The sequence below is a fragment of the Rhopalosiphum maidis genome, chromosome 1, assembly GCF_003676215.2.
Source record: "Rhopalosiphum maidis isolate BTI-1 chromosome 1, ASM367621v3, whole genome shotgun sequence".
Taxonomy (NCBI): domain Eukaryota; kingdom Metazoa; phylum Arthropoda; class Insecta; order Hemiptera; family Aphididae; genus Rhopalosiphum; species Rhopalosiphum maidis.
This window is the reverse complement of record NC_040877.1, coordinates 81,617,930-81,634,870: the sequence shown is the minus strand read 5'-3', so window position 1 is coordinate 81,634,870 and position 16,941 is coordinate 81,617,930. Positions and strand designations below refer to the sequence as shown.

At 28.6% G+C, this 16,941-nt stretch overlaps 1 protein-coding gene across 21 annotated transcripts in view; it reads left to right on the top strand.

Annotated features, from left to right (window-relative positions):
* The first annotated feature begins 7,037 nt into the window (after positions 1 to 7,037).
* LOC113556511 (calcium/calmodulin-dependent protein kinase type II alpha chain) overlaps positions 7,038 to 16,941 on the top strand; it is a 48,478-nt gene continuing 38,574 nt past the window's right edge. For 9 of the 21 annotated variants that reach the window (XM_026961492.2, XM_026961489.2, XM_026961491.2 and 6 more), the window contains exon 1: positions 7,039 to 7,484. In XM_026961492.2, coding sequence (XP_026817293.1) covers positions 7,420 to 7,484 — 65 coding nt within the window. In that variant the 5' untranslated portion in view covers positions 7,039 to 7,419. Of the gene's footprint in view, positions 7,485 to 16,941 lie in introns of all 21 variants that reach the window. The other 12 variants (XM_026961497.2, XM_026961496.2, XM_026961503.2 and 9 more) reach the window with 3 other exon arrangements.

Here is a 16,941-nt window from a genome sequence, read left to right as displayed (position 1 = left end):
ATTTGATTCATGTAGGTATATTAATAAAGAATCGTATACTTTATATTATATTAAAATAAAAAAAAAAAAAAACAATTATTTTTAGAATTCATTATTTTTATTAAATTAAGTGAATAAAAAAAAATTATTTTATAACAAAAAGCGGTGCTTAAACAAAAGTTTTGTTTAAAATGTATCGAAGTTCATCAAAAGGTGGGACCTTTTCAACGAAAACTAACAAGCCGTAATGAACGATTTTGGATTGTATTTGAAGTGATGTTGGCTTTTGGTAATGATCTAAGAAGCAGTTTTAGAAAATTGCTTATAACTTTTTAACGACTGTTTAAAAAATAGTAAAAGGATTCAAGTTTCAAATAATGTTGAGTAGATTTGGTTGAATTTTATTACATGTGTACCTAAGTTCATGGACGTACTTGATTCTGTTACATATTAAGTTTTGAGCGGAATATTTGTCATTGACTATAGTGGTTACCAATTACTATAGTCTATAATGGGTGCGTTAAATTTAAATTTTTTTTTTTTATTTTATTTTTACAAAAAATATACAATCTATACAATTAAGCATAATAAGTATATGTGAGATTAGGGTAACAAAACATTATAGGGTTACGTGAATAAGAAGCCACCCATCAGTAGCACTTAGCTTGTTTATTATGTGATAACTTATAACTTATTAGGATTAAGTTAGATGATCCCTACACCATTTCCTTTTCAGCCTGCGACAAGGATTACCAAGAAGTGATGGGATATGTAGGCCTTTTATTAAAGGATTTTCATGGTTTTCTAATTTATTATAAAATCGTTTATAGAAAATAGCAGCTTCTTCTTCTACTGTTTTTATACCTAGGTCTTTAAATTTAAATTTAAAATGAATTATAATAAATGAACAAAAATTTAAAGATATTTAATGATATTTAATATTTATATTTAAATTTCACTAGATACTAATTGTATAGAAAAACAATAATATACGTAATGTCAAAACATTTAAAGTCTATGATTAGTATTATTTGAGTTACAAAAACAAAATGATTAAAATTAATCGATGGAAAATCGTTATTTTCAAACTTTAGGGAAAATTTTGTATTACATTAATAATTTGTATACCAAGAGTCAAAGTTTTTATCAAATATAAACCGAAAAATAGTTATAAAATTTAAAGTTTCTATAAATAGAATTTACGTAATGATGTATGAATGTTTTCGTTTAAGTATAGGTACCTATATTATCATCAAAATTTGAACTTCAATAATCACTTATAAAATATTGTGAATATGTATTACTGATATTTTTATTTATTATAAATACTATACTATGTTATCAACATAAAATATCATAAATTGTAAAAAAAACAAAAATAGTGAAATATTAAATCTTTATAAATAGAACCAAAGCTTATGAAAATAATTTTAATAAACATGGAAATGTTCACTAAAATAATTGTACTGTATTATGTTTAAAATAATAATAATAACCTAACCTTATTGATAGTATTGTATAATTATTCCAGTTCTCCGTCTGCTTTGTTTTGCCAATTATTTAGAAAATAATATTAAGATTTTCCTATTTTTGACTGTAGAAACTGTTGAATATTGAACCAAATTGTCTACTTTAAACTGTAATGAGATGCACACACACATAAAATATTGTACATATAAAATAAAAATTTAACTTTTTAAGTAAAAGTGGAAAGTTTTAAGTTTTTACGATTAATATTTTTTTTAAATATAACAAAAAAACAAAAATCGTTTGAGGAGAAATCGTTATTTTACGTGTGCTTTTCCAATTTCGTTATAATTTAAATTTTAAAGTTTAAATGCTGATAAAAAATTAATGTCACTTTATGTTAAGCGCTAAGGAATCTAGTATTAAATTGTTAAGCTTTAATTATTAAAATTAAAAAAAATATAAATTTTTAACTACCAAATAACTATATCCATTGCTTTTTACTTGTACATTCAATCATAAAAATTTTAAATTTCTATTGTATTTTTCGTAGTATAATAAGCAAATTATATATATAAATAATATGTGTATTTCTCTAAGGATTTAAAGTTAATATTAATATTAAATATTAAGTTAATAGTTATTTAAAATGCGCAATTCAAAATTAGTTGAGTTGGTAAATAATTACAATATTATCTCTGTGGTTATTGTTTTAAGAGTTAAAAATGTAAATTTTAATATAAATTATAATAATCTTTGTTAGTAGTTTTAAATCTTTATGAATTATATAACCAAAATTTTGATTCATAGGTAATCAAATATTATATTATGATACTTTCAAAAATTATTCTAATTAAAGCGATAATGTATAATTATTATTAGGTATCTACTAACTTTTTTCAATTTTATTTAGTTGTCTAATTTAATTTAATTACAAATAAATGATTAAATTTGATATTGTAAAAAAAGTGAAAAGATTAGTATTCAGATTTTAAAATATGATATTGGGATGTTATATGGCTCACTTTGTGTAGAAAATTTTAGTAACACCTGTGTTACAAGTTTGCGCACGCCTATAGTATACAAACTGCATACTGTTGACCCAACTAATTACTTTTTCACAATCATCTGTTTATTTTTAATTGCTGTTCTTTGTTAATTGAATATTGTATTACATTATTACCTTAAGTTTTCGTCCGAGTGACAGCTTTTTATCAATATTAATGGCCATTAAGCTAATTAATATTAAATAATAACTAATGTTTAAAATTCTTTGTCATATATTATTATGATCATTTTAAATTATTTTCCTTAAATCCAGTACGCTAAAAATTATATATTAAATAACATTTTTTAAATTTATAACTATAATATATAATATATATATATACAATCTTAAAAATTATTTTAAAATTTAGAATAAGTAGAATAATCAACATACTATTATATACCGACATAATTAATCAGATCATATTATTTAATATAATATATATTGAAAATTTCTAAATAGATACATATACGTCGTAAATGTTATTTTTTATTATAATATATATTATTACCCATCAAATAATATAGGTACCTACTACCTATCTATAATATATACCATGGCCGCGAGCTTTGAGGATTGAATTGGTACATTTTCTGAAAGCTATCGAAAACTTAAAATCATGTGTGTATGCTGTGTTTAATTTTTACGAGTATCATAGTGCGTAGGTAATGAGATTTCTAGAAAATATTCATGATACATATTTGGATCGTTAATTGGATTTTTCTATTTATAGTTATATACTTAATAGGTATGTCGTACGTGCGTAATATTTATCCGTATTTTAAAGCTTAACGCCCGTCGGTGATAAATTATTAAGATAAAGAATGAATAATAGTAATATTATTATAATGTTATTAGTTATTACTGTTATTATTAGTTATATTCGTGTAGTATGTATAGTATGTACCCATTGCAGCAGCAGCTGATCTGAAATCTGAATGTCTTGCGTTGATGAGATTTAGTGTGGCGTGACAATTTTGTGAAAGATAAAATGTACTATATTTTTAATAAGATTGAAACTTGTACTTTATATTTTGTCTATCATTAACTATTTAACGCTATATGCACTTAAGATAACTCTGTTTAATAAGTTGCAATCGTTTGAAAGATTTTGCAAAAATAGGTGATAAAAAAAATAAATAAAATGCTGAACGGTTTATATAATTTTTTATGACATAACATATACGGTATTACCTACACATGTTTTCATACACGTATAAATACCTATATAGGTAATAGATATAATATGGATGTTAACAATGGGTACTAATTTAGTCTTATTCGCAAGATAAGTACTTCATTGTTTAAACAATTATCGAAGAATTGAAAATTCACTTTAAAATATACCTAATATGATTTTTATATTCATAAAATACGCTTTTATAGTTTTGTCTAGATGTTGTATATTCTGTTTTACTACTATACTGCAAGTACCTATGTCCTCTACAAAATAAATTATGTATTTTTATAGCAACGCCTTCTTAAATTTATATGATAAACGGGTATAGCAATTTAAATGTGACATTTTTATAGTATAATATATTTGTATTGCAAGATATTTATTTTTTGTATTTTTTTTCAAGGATGATTTAGAATATTTTAGTACCTTAAAAATGATTTTTAAAATTAAAAAAAAATTGGGGAACTCCTTTTGCTTTATAGTAAGTGTTGAGTGTAACACAGTGAATTGTTAAATACATGTTAAATTTAATTTCAATAATAAATCATAAGAAATGATTCTGAGCAAATACAGTTTGTCGGTCTATATTTTTAAAAGGATAATTCTCAATTTTATAGGTAATAGGAAATATTTCAAACGAGTAACCTTAAATTTGATTCTGATTTTTTTAATTGGGCACATAACATATAAATACATATGTTTGTGATAAATTTCAATTTTAAACCATTTTTTTGTACATGTATAGTAAAATAAAAATTTCTTGATTAAGAACCATTGTTTTTGAAACTGGATTTGGATTGCTTTATTTTTCTGAGCAACTTTGACGTTTATATTTTGATATTTTCAAAATTTGCATTTTTAGAACGATCACAAATTTCAAATTAGGTAATTTGTAATTATCGTACATTTCAAAGGTCTATCATGCATTTATAGGTATTATTATAACAATTTATTTAAATTCTAATGATAATTTTTTTATAAATTCGATATAATAATAAATACACTTTTTAGTTTTAGTAAAAAATTGAGTGAAATACTGACGAATAGCCAAATAAAAGCCAATACCAAGACATCACACACTATAGCAGTGTGTATAGAGGGTAATGGTATAAATTCTTTAAACTTAATTTAAATATTTTAAAAATTACATTGTATAAAGTAAATAACAATATATATAATAATTATAAATTGATGAAAAGTTTTATATCCCTATAGATAATAATTATAAAACGACAACAAAATAATAAAAATATTATTAACCGTTTCAATATTTAATTTTGTCAATATTTGAATTTTAAATGCCTATAAATGCAAATTAAGTTTTTATCTTTTTGATATTTTTGAAAAATCTTTACAAAATTATTTGCACATTTTTGATAAATTTTAACAAAAGTTTAATTCACTCTTACAACAAGGTATTTGTGGTAGTATATTGAACCTGGTAGATATTTAATTTGGAGGTTCAATGGTAAACAATTTTTTTTGTATTGTTTTTTAAAATACGCCCAACAAGATCGGCCATTAATAATTTATGAACAATTTTTTAAAACCACTGCTAAGTTTACACCAACACTTCACTGAACATCTTAAATACAATTCAGAATTAAGTAAAATAATTATTTATCTTTAGTTATAATTAGGATCATATAGAGAATATTCAAAGCCATAAAAACTTCTATCGCTTACATTAAAATGTATGTGTCTTGATAATAAAATTTTTTTTTAATATTTAGTACATAAATTTATGTGGAATTTTGTATTTAATTATTAAATCTTAGGTATTAATAATTTATGAATTTTTAACTACAAAATAATTTAGATATATATTATTTTCATGATCTTGCCAAATGTACAAACATTTGAACTCATAAAAAATTTTTCTTATGTATTTTTGATATTTTTTTTTTGCTTTAGGAACAACTTTTGAAGAACTTTTCAAGCTTTTCTTCTCACAAACACAAACTTTATTCTCTCTATATCCAATTTACCCCCTCCCAACAGTTCTAATTAAATTCGATTTCTTATCAGATATCCATTCTCAACGTTGATGATTTTATGATTTTTACTGCCCAAATAATGGTGACAGTCACATTAAAATAAAAACACACATCATTGTAAAATCAATACATTTATAATTTATATGCTCAGAATCTAATACATAGTCACACAGATGTATGTTTTTAAATTGTTTTGAAAAAATTTAGATAGGTTATTATAAATATGATGAGTCACTGTTGGTAAGAATGTAGGATGTATTCAATAATATATTTACCGAAAATACACTTTAATAATGAATTAACGATTCTATTATTTTGTTATATATAATAATTAACAATAGTCTATAACTATGTAATTATTATTTATTATTATTATTAACATCAAACGTGAGTTGTTATAAAATAAATAATAAGATTAATAGCACAACATTTATGTAAGTATTTAGTATTGTATAGTAATATATAGTATTATATAAAGAGATAATAAGACAGTATAGGTGAAAAATTAACTATAATTCTAGTTTTTCTGTATTTTAATTTATTTTAATATGATATAAATCAAATTCTTTTATCGTTGATCATTTCGATAGTATTTTATAATTTAATATAATAAGGCAGAGGTAAAGTGTTTTATTATATTATTTAATCATTTCTAATTTAATGCTTTCATTACTATCTTATTTCTTTTCAAATAATCGAATCGTAGAAATTTATTGTCGTAATCTAACCATCTAACTGTAATTAACGTTGGATATTGGATGTTAAAACGATGTTGATTCACAAAGCATTAAAAAAAAAAAATTAATCCAACAATTGTTTTTCTAAGTATTTTTTCTCTCTTATAAAGTTTTTCATCTAAACGAATAAAGTCCATTTTATAGCTCATTAAAGCAAGGAATTGTATTGGTCCCAGTTGCATACGCGGGGGGCAGAAACACCCTTAGGAAGGGGTAGGTTTAGCTGACAATAGTACGATTTATCTATGTACGTATATAAAATTCATATATATATATATATAAAATTTAAAGAAAAAAAACGAATCGTGGTGGCGGGGACTTTGTACGTCGGTGACGCAGGACGAGGAAGTTTTAGTGAACTAGTGAAGGACTGGTAGGAGGAAGAGTGTGCACTGTACATATCACGCGCGGCTGTGTCAGCAGCGACGGCGGCGCGTATATACATACAAAAGGGGCGCCGGCGTCTGATATCGAGCACAAGCTGCGGCGGCGGCGGCTCCACTACGCTACACCATTATAATAGAGGGATGTCAACAAGTAGCTCGGCGGTCCACCCGAGACGTGCCGAACTTTGCCGACCGGCCGCCGCCGCCGACGCCGTCTGCGGTATTGATTGTGGAACGGCGCCCGCAGAGCACCCGCACCGGCGTCCGCGGCGTTACGCACTGCACACAAGACTTACACACACACACACATCTACACACAGACACACACACACAAACGCCTATACACACACACACACTCACACGCGATCGCGCGCGCACCCAAACGCAAAAGCGAACGCTAACGCGGCACACGCTTACACCGCACGCCGACGTACTGTGCTGCACGCAGTAGACACACGGTTCGAACGCTGAACGCGGGACCCCTCGGTTTAATTTTTTTTTTTAAACAAACTATAATCTAACCATACATATACTACACACACACACACACACACACACACACACACACCTACACCCACGTATAAACACACATACGGCACACGGCACACGAACACCGCACGACACGATGGCCGCGCCGCTCGTATGTACGCGATTTAGTGACAATTACGAACTTAAAGAAGAACTCGGAAAGTAAGTACCTATATATTATACATACGCACTTATCACGACGCTTCGTGTTGTACGCATTTATCTCCGGATGATGTATATTTTGTACTATTATTTTTATGACCTACGTTTGTCGCCTTGGATATCGACGACGACGATGTGTTATACGATTATATTATCTGTAATATTATATACGTGCCGCAGTGACATAATATTAGTATAGTATATATACAGTGTACCATGGTAAGCGCTGAGTATAGATTACGAAATTTTTCTTACCAACATTTTTCGTATAAGCGCACCTGTAATTTTTTTTTCTTCTATCGTTCGTTTCAGCCTAGCTGGGGACCTCCGTGTTCTCTTGCGGGCGCCTGTTTGGCATTGATTATCCCATCGACATCCGCCGATAACGCGCATGTTATATTATGAAATTATTATGCATGCGTTATTATTTAGTGTTTGCTCTATTCTTACGTGTCCCCCAGTTCCTTCACAAAACACACAAAACAATAGGAATTCAACCACTCGACGACGACGAATTCCCAATGGTTTATTTTCTGTCTGTGCGTCGACGGGGACGTAATCCTCGTTTAGGGATTTCGCACATATTCAACGCGAATCGATAAAGCGTCGTCGTCGGTGGTGGCGGCGGCGGCGGCGGCGGCATCTAAGTCCAGCGAATGTTCTACTGCCGCGCATGTGTGTGTATTTATTATATACGCGAACTCACACACACACACGGGTATAGGATATAATATATATATATATATATATATATATGTGTGTATACCTATAAGGTGAAAGTAAGAGTAATAATATACTTTGTGCCCTAGGCGAAAACAAGTTTATATCGTGTGGCTGTTCTCTATAGACATCATGAATATAATATATATATATTGTGCACATATTATACACACGCCGTCATTGCCCCATACGCGTTTTACATGTATTACGCGGTGGCAAGGACTGTAGGGATTTGACTGACGAACCGCAGTAGTGCAACAACACGTTTACAAAATTAGATCAGGTCATCGGGGCCTCCCTCTCATCCCCTCCCACAAACCCGTCCACTATACGTACTCATGCATGCACACACATAACAGCACAATCACATATTCACGCACACATACTTACGTAGACCCTCCGTTCACCCGTCACTTCCACTAGCTCTGTAACCGCGTACCGTATATAATATATATATATATATTTATTTATTTATATACACACAGAGTTTATTATATACTATATATGCCATACGTCATAGACGTTAAATTGTCGTAATGCACGTGCTCATAAATCACGTGCCATCGCTTTTAGGACGGCGGCGCCTCACCGAGATGTGTATTAAAACCATGTATAATATAATTTGTGTAGGTATAATATACGAATATATAGAAGTACAACTGCATAATATTACTATAGTCTATAGGTATTATATTCTATACACATATTATTATGAAATTAGTATTATCACGGGAGGCGCATTCGATTGACAACTCTGATTTCGGTACGTGCACAGTGATCGAAGGATGCCGTTGACATACATACCATTATAATATATATCTTCTATATCCATACGCCAAATTGTTATTAGTTATTTCATTAAGTATCATTATTCATTACTATTATCGCGTTTGGGTAAGTAAATATATAAAGGATGAAAAATTGGTCCTCAGCACGAAATTAGGGTGAAATCTATATAATGTATTTTATTATTATTGGCTTTTTGTAATTAATAAATGTGTTTAACACCCTGCAGATTGATTATAAATTGTATTATTATTATTAATTTCATGGAGTATAATGAATATATATATATTTATCGGTCGTGCAATAAAATTTTCGGAAAGGATAACAAAATATGATAAACATGATTGGGATGAGATGGAAACAAAATATTTTATGTCATGATATATATATATATATATGGTGAGCGGTAGATGATGAAAGGTAAAGAAAGGGTGGGTGTAGATGCCAATTCGTGTTGCTTGTCATTGTTGGACAACCGGGTGCTGGGTTTATTGAACTTCTCTCTCTATCTTTTCACTCTCTCTTTTTATCTCTCTCTTCTTTCTCTCTCTCTCTCTCTCTCTCTCTCTCTCTTACTAACCACCCTCTTCACTCTCTCGTACTCTCATCATCTCCGTTTCCTCCCCTACTTCAGTTTTACGCGTCCCAACCACCACCACTCTGGACCCTTCCATGTCTTTATGCACACACACACTACTACATATACCAGTAGTATTACGACTGTGAATTTTAGCAAGCATGCGCCTTTTAATGACCCTTATGACACTATTTCTCTCTGGAGTGGTGCTCTATATGAGCCCTTAACCTTTCATTGCGCTTATATTATTATTATTACTTCATGACTCTGGTGTGAATTTTCATTTTTTTTCCCTTTTCTATCTCGGTGGTTTGTTCGTTTGGCAAGCATACTAACCCCCGGCACTGTAGTAACCACAACAGCGAATCGATATGCGCGGCATGTGTAGTGTAATGCGAATCCAATAAGCGAGTAGGTTTTTGTTTTCGGTATGCAGCAGAAGATACGTATTGTAAGCCTCGAAATCACTAGTATATCCTTCTCCCCTTTCTATTTCGGCACATATTTTCACTGCTGTCAAATATGTAGCCATAGTGGTTGAATATAACACATCGACGTAACTAATTAAGGGAGGGGTGAGCTTACTATAGACGTTTTTAGCACCCCTCCCCATAAGTTTTTATTTTTTAGCTCCCCCTTGTTAAAACTTAAATTTTGATATGAAAAAAAACTGTTACAATGGGTTAAAATTGAAAATAATTCATAGTCACTATAAAACCTCTAGAACAAGATTGCTACAACTCAAAATTCATTGATTTAAGCTCTATGTGCATTTAAAAGTAACAAAACAATATTTGCTTTATGGTAGTACAATTTTTAAATATTTACTAGTTGATTATACTGAAGTCAAAATTTAAAACTACCTTATTTCGAAGAGTTTCTTGAGCAAAATAGAAACTAATTTTTGTGTTGATTGGAAAACAGTAATATTTAGAGTTTTGGTGGTATGCGTATGCATTTTATAATTTGTGATATGCTAGCGCCATCATTTGAAATACGTCAATCTATCAGTCTTGTATTTTCAAATAAATACATTTTATCATAATATCTAAAAACATGTAAGTCTTTTATTCACTTAAAAAATAATATTATAAAATATTATAAATCTAATATTTTGGGTTTAAGAAAGTGTTTTTTAATATCATGATAATTGAAGAAATCATATTAAAATACACATCTGTTCATCTGTAAGTATTTAAGTTTATTGTTTCAAGTTTATAGGAAACAAAATCTTTAACATATCTTAGTTTTAAATTTTGAATCGGTTTTCTTAAATTTATAATTTTTTTGTCTTGACATTCTTATTTTAGAGGTGCGAAATATATATATGTATAAATATAATTATTACTATACTATAGTACAAGTTTATGTATAAGAAAAATGAAAATATGCATCAACATATCGTGTATGACCTAAAAATCTGATTCAGTTATCAAGCTATAATAAACAAAGAAAAATAATGTTTTGATAAGATTATCGATAATAATATTTTATAAATATTTGTATCTAAACATAGGTGTATGTAGTTATAAAATATATGTATTAAACATATTTTATTTTTAACGATTATGCAGATTTTTAAGGACTCTTTGTGACTTTATAGTGACGCTTATGATGTTTACACTGCTTATTTTGAATTTTTGTTTTTCAAGACTCTAGACGTGTAACTATTAAATCCTATTCACAAATATAGTGGCAAAACTATAAAAATTAAACAAATATAAATAATAATAATATTCGTTGATAACATTCCATCAAACTTAATATGATTATCTGTTGATATCTGTTGAAACGCAAGTAGATATTATGTTAACGGTCAACTGTCGTAAATATTGCTGTACTTGTCTGTTTTATTTTTTCTACAACAACAGCCGATGCAAACCTTATTCTAATACTGACTAAAACCTAAATTAGTTAAATTAGTTAGAAATACCTAAATAATTACAGTTGACTGATGATAAAAATATGAATTGTCGCAGTTGAAATAAAATAATTTGGTGTGTTCATATTTTGATTCATTATTTTCATAATTCTATTCCATTATAATAATTAGAATATCGAAATAATAATAATAATAATAATAATATAATAATATATAATATATATAATATATATTATACTATTATATTATATTATATTATATAATATATTATTATTCTAATAATAATTAGAATTTGTTGATTTTAGAAACCATCCCTCATATTTCCATTACACCACCCACTTGAGTCAAAGTAGGATGTACTTTGGGCGTAACTCCGACAAGGAAAAATCTTTAGCATAAGACCTAGTTTGAGATGTGTTTATATTATGTATTATAATATTATAATGCAAGTCTGACGTAATACCGGAAATATTATTTCGCTATCGAAGTCGGTATCTGTTGCAGCGGGATAGTATTGTACCATAGTTATGTGTATATATATTATATATAATACTATATAATATATGTGTATTCATGTGTCCTTTGACCTTTTGTTACCTATATACATCGAATACTAGTATTCTTATTTATCTCAATGACTATAAATAATAATACTTATAATAATATACATATTATAATAGTTGGTTGTGCGACATATGCGTTTTGTGTTGAGTAAAATCAATTCGCATCGGCTGTCGCTATGACGACAGTTTCATTGTACTCAACTCAGGTGTGCTCAACCTTTTGGTTTATGGTGCGCGGGGGTGGTGTGTGTGGTTAGGTTAGTGTCACCGTAAATCAACATTAATACATTATACCCTACCACCAGTACCACCGAATTCCCACCTAATTTGTGTACATATATTAGATAAACGGTCCATCGAGCAAAACGGTGCCGTGGCAGATAGATTTTTCACGTCGCGACAAAATACGCTACACCGCAGTGATAATTGAATCATTCGTTATTAAAACGTTTCGGAAGCTGAGAATTTGTATATAAAGTACATGCATAATATATTTGCTTATATATCTCATATTTATACCTTTAACAGTCGCTTGTTTTTCAAGTGAATTTTGGAATTTTTAAAACAAACAAAAAAAGGGATTTCTAAAATATTCATCGTTCGTGTGTTTGTATATTTATTATGCATGCTCGAGACTCTTTGAAAAAAAAAAACACACGCAGAGTATTGATCAAATAATTAATATTGTTTTAGCAAAAACTGACCTCAATCTTTATAATATTATTCGTACGGAAAAAAATTTAATTTTGATATCATTATTTCTGACAATAATTGTTATAATAACGTTACTAAATTTTTCGATTCTGAGCGGAGCGATGAATACAAATTGAATTTACAATGATGTGTATGGTTTTATTTTTGTTAGTATGTTTATTCGTTTTATAGAACAAAAATGTTTTGATTTTCCATTTTAATATATTTTAGTTGGAAAATGAATCAAGTTGGTACTAGTTTTGTGAAGACAAAATTGAAAATTCCAAATACTTTTTAAAATAATGGGGGGGGGAATAGTGAAAGAATTTTTACACAAAACTGATTTTCTTATTTTGTTGTTATTCTAAAATAATAATCATATATAGATGTACTTTAAATTTTCATAATATATATATTAAGATTTTATATACATGATATAATTTTTGAGCCTTTTATAGATTTTTAGATTTTTGACTTTTTTAATTTATCTATACTTAAAAAGACAATGCTTGTGTGCGCGAGTAAGTGATTCAAAGCTAAATCTATTGCATTAATAGGGTCTAATTTAGTATATAGGTAATCCCGATGATGTGCATCTTGAAGCCAATTGTTTGAATACTGTATTTTACAGAGGAATAGCGAAATATTGGCTCACAAAAATCGAATTTTTTTTTATATAAATAAGGTTACTATTGGTTACATGCAGATAATAACATAGGAAACAGTCTCCATAGGGAAAAATCACATAGTATCAAATTGCGAGATCGAGGTAGTAGTTGTGGTATTTAGACGTGTTCTCCGCGAACTTGATGAGGCAATATGTGATCGGATGATGAAGAATTTCATGAACTGAGTGCTCACAGGCTAGTTTGGTATAGCGGTATAACAAGTGGGTAATTTCTCCATTCTTTCATTTAAATTCCTGTAGGTTGGTAGTGTTGGTACATAAACTGCATGAAATTAACCCAACTAGTTATGATTTAATAATATTTTAACGAAGTTATCAATATTGTATTAGAATCTGTCCTCTGCGTATAGAGATTATTAACTTATGTATTTTTTATATAAATGGTGAACTACAATAGCTGTGTGATAACAGGGTAGAGCTTAAGAAGATTTAACTGATGTACTTCTCTTTATATGATTAAAACAATTTTAATGATCAAGAGGATGTTTTCTGAGATATTAAAATATCATAAAATGGTAGTTGTATATACAATATATAATTAATATGTATGAAATAAATATATGTATAAAAAAGAACGAATGTATACTGTGTATACCTATGTATAGTGGTTTATAATGCAGTTTCTCAGTATACTATATTTTCTATAAATCTTAAATATTATCTTTATGAGTTGACATGATAATTATATAGTTCATTATTCCAATCTAATTTTATACAATTTTAACGGATATTTATTTCTAATGTCACAAAATTTCTTTAATATTTATATACTATAATATACTTTTTATCATAAATGCTTTTTAACATGTTTTAATTTAACTGGCTGAATTTATTCCGTTGGCATACCTCCAAAATACTCAATTTTTGATGTCCTAAATTGTAAAGCTTATGGCGTGTTTGATTTAAAAACAACAAACCTCATATTATTTAATTACAGGTATTGGGTATTTATGTATCAAATTCAACTTAAGGACCACCATAAATTTAAAAATTTGATTAGTTATTGGAACCTAAATTGGCTAAATTAGAAAAAAAATCTGATGGTTTTACAAAAAAAAACAATGTAGGTACAAAAATTAATTAAGAATGTTAAACGAGTTACCAGTGGATATAATAATATATTATACAATAAAACTATGAAAGGATAGCGGAACAGTGCATAACTTGTAAATTGTTTCACTTGTCAATTCGCAGACATACTCGTGCGTACACACACATATTTACATTCGTTCAATTGTCTACATATTCCTGCAACGTTCCAAGGACTATTGGTAGGTCTTCGCCAGTTGGGGAACGAACGATAAATGAGATTTACAATTGATAATTAGGCCAATTGTAAGGATTCGAGGGAGCAGAGGGTAAATACACACACGTATTAATAATATACTCCGTACGTTACGTATAAGTTGTAATATGAGGGTGGTCAATGAATACACAATGCAGGCATATCATAGTTTTTACTACAGCCAATAATACCTACTAGGTAAAGACTAAAGACGTTTAATTTATTTTTTGATAGTTGTCGTATCGTCATTGCTATCAGCTCACTATACATAGAAACGTGAAATAAATGTTGTATTTATTTTTTTTTAAATTATATGTTTGAGAGGTATTTTTTTTAACAACAAGATGTGTGATAGTATGTATAACGTACCTAGTATATATACTATATAGCTCTAATTCTATATGTAGGTAACTGGGTACCATTTGACTTAAAATTCGATCCCGTTAAATTGACCTTACTTTGACACTTTGTACATAAAAATTAAATTACAAATAACTTATATTTTAGCACCTCCCCACGCAATGGATTTAATATTATTGTTTCACGTTGTGTCTGTGCGCTGTTTCATGTCGATGTTTTAAAGTCAACAATAATTTTAAATAAATAAGAATTTCAACAATTCTAACTGACTTATCTTAAACAAATAAGTATTTGCTAATGATCACAGACGATAGCTGATTTATACCGAGCTAAAAATTATATAAATATGCATTTTTAAATAACTTATTTCTATTATATCTAACAGTTAGTGTTTTAAACTTGTAATAGTTATGATGTACATTTTGAGTTTAGTCCAGTGGTAAAAGAGAAGTATATGTAAGTTACAGAAGTTGAGTGGGTGTGTATGAAAACCAATACGGTGAAATACCCTGTAGGTATATAATAATGTGTGGTGAAATATATGTATAATAATATCATTATATAACTATTGTATTATATATTACAGCGATCATCATTACATCGAAATTATAAAATAATATCACATTATTTAATTATACACATGTATAATTTAATAATATATATATATAGTACAAACCTCACGTCACGTGACGCGACTTTTTGCTGGCAACACACTTGTGTCTCTGCGATTTGATGAGCACGCGCGAGTAAAGAGTGTTTTTTAGGCACGGCGCGTTCGCGTGTGCGCTTTATAATATAGGTACTATACATAGTATAGGTACCATCAACGACTTACCTACATCAGTACAGCAACATAATATATGTTTGTATGTGATATGTATAATACTATATATTATTACAATATACGACGTGCCAGCTGGTTTCTTTTTCGCCGTTTGGCACCGTCCGCCGTCTCATCATCAGCAGGAGTCAAGCGTTATATTTTTAAACGCTGTCGACCATATTATAATATGGTACACTGCTCTATTATATTATTTATACGTAGCCCGTTAGCATAATATTATAATAATATATTAATATCGCGTGGGACAATATGAATTCACTATATCCGTATATATATGGGTCAGTATAGTAGATTCAATAGTGTTAATCGTTAGGTAGCCTTGTGGACTGTTTAATAATACTTGATTATTGAGTATATATGTTCTGTTGAGGATATTAGTAAGTTACCATTTTGAAATAAAAAAATGATACACTTATGGGCCAAAGCTTCTTTTTTATAATAGGTCACCGACTGACATTTAACTCTTAATCCGACACTGATATGGGTATAAACTATGGTCTATAATACTTTGACAGAAGAGGAGAGAGCAGTATTAGAGATAATTTTTAAGTTACAAAGGTATTTTTTATTTTATAGATTTTAGTACTAAATTTAATTACCTATGAAATTGTGGGAAAAGCTTTAAGCTGTAATATATATCATCGTTTATATAAATCCTATATGACACTATGAATATTCTTAATTATGTTATGTTATAAATTAAATAAATATGTTATACATTATATTATGATTATTTTTTCACAATTTACAACTGATCATTTTTATCAAAAGACTGCTTGACAATAAGAATATGTAAAGAAGTATATTAGGTGAAATATCTAGTGCAGTTTTCGAAAACGCTTAGATTCGATTGCGGAACAATTTTAAGTATTTTTCTGAGTGTATCATAAATTGACCATTATTGATAGATTAGTACCAAGTACATTCGAGGGTATTACCCGTGTGTGCCCTCCCAAAAAAAATCATATTCCTAAGATATAACTTGAATGTGTCCCAGCTTATTTAGGTTGTCACCACGAAGTTTATAAATTATTTTTTACCTCAAAAATATTTGGATAT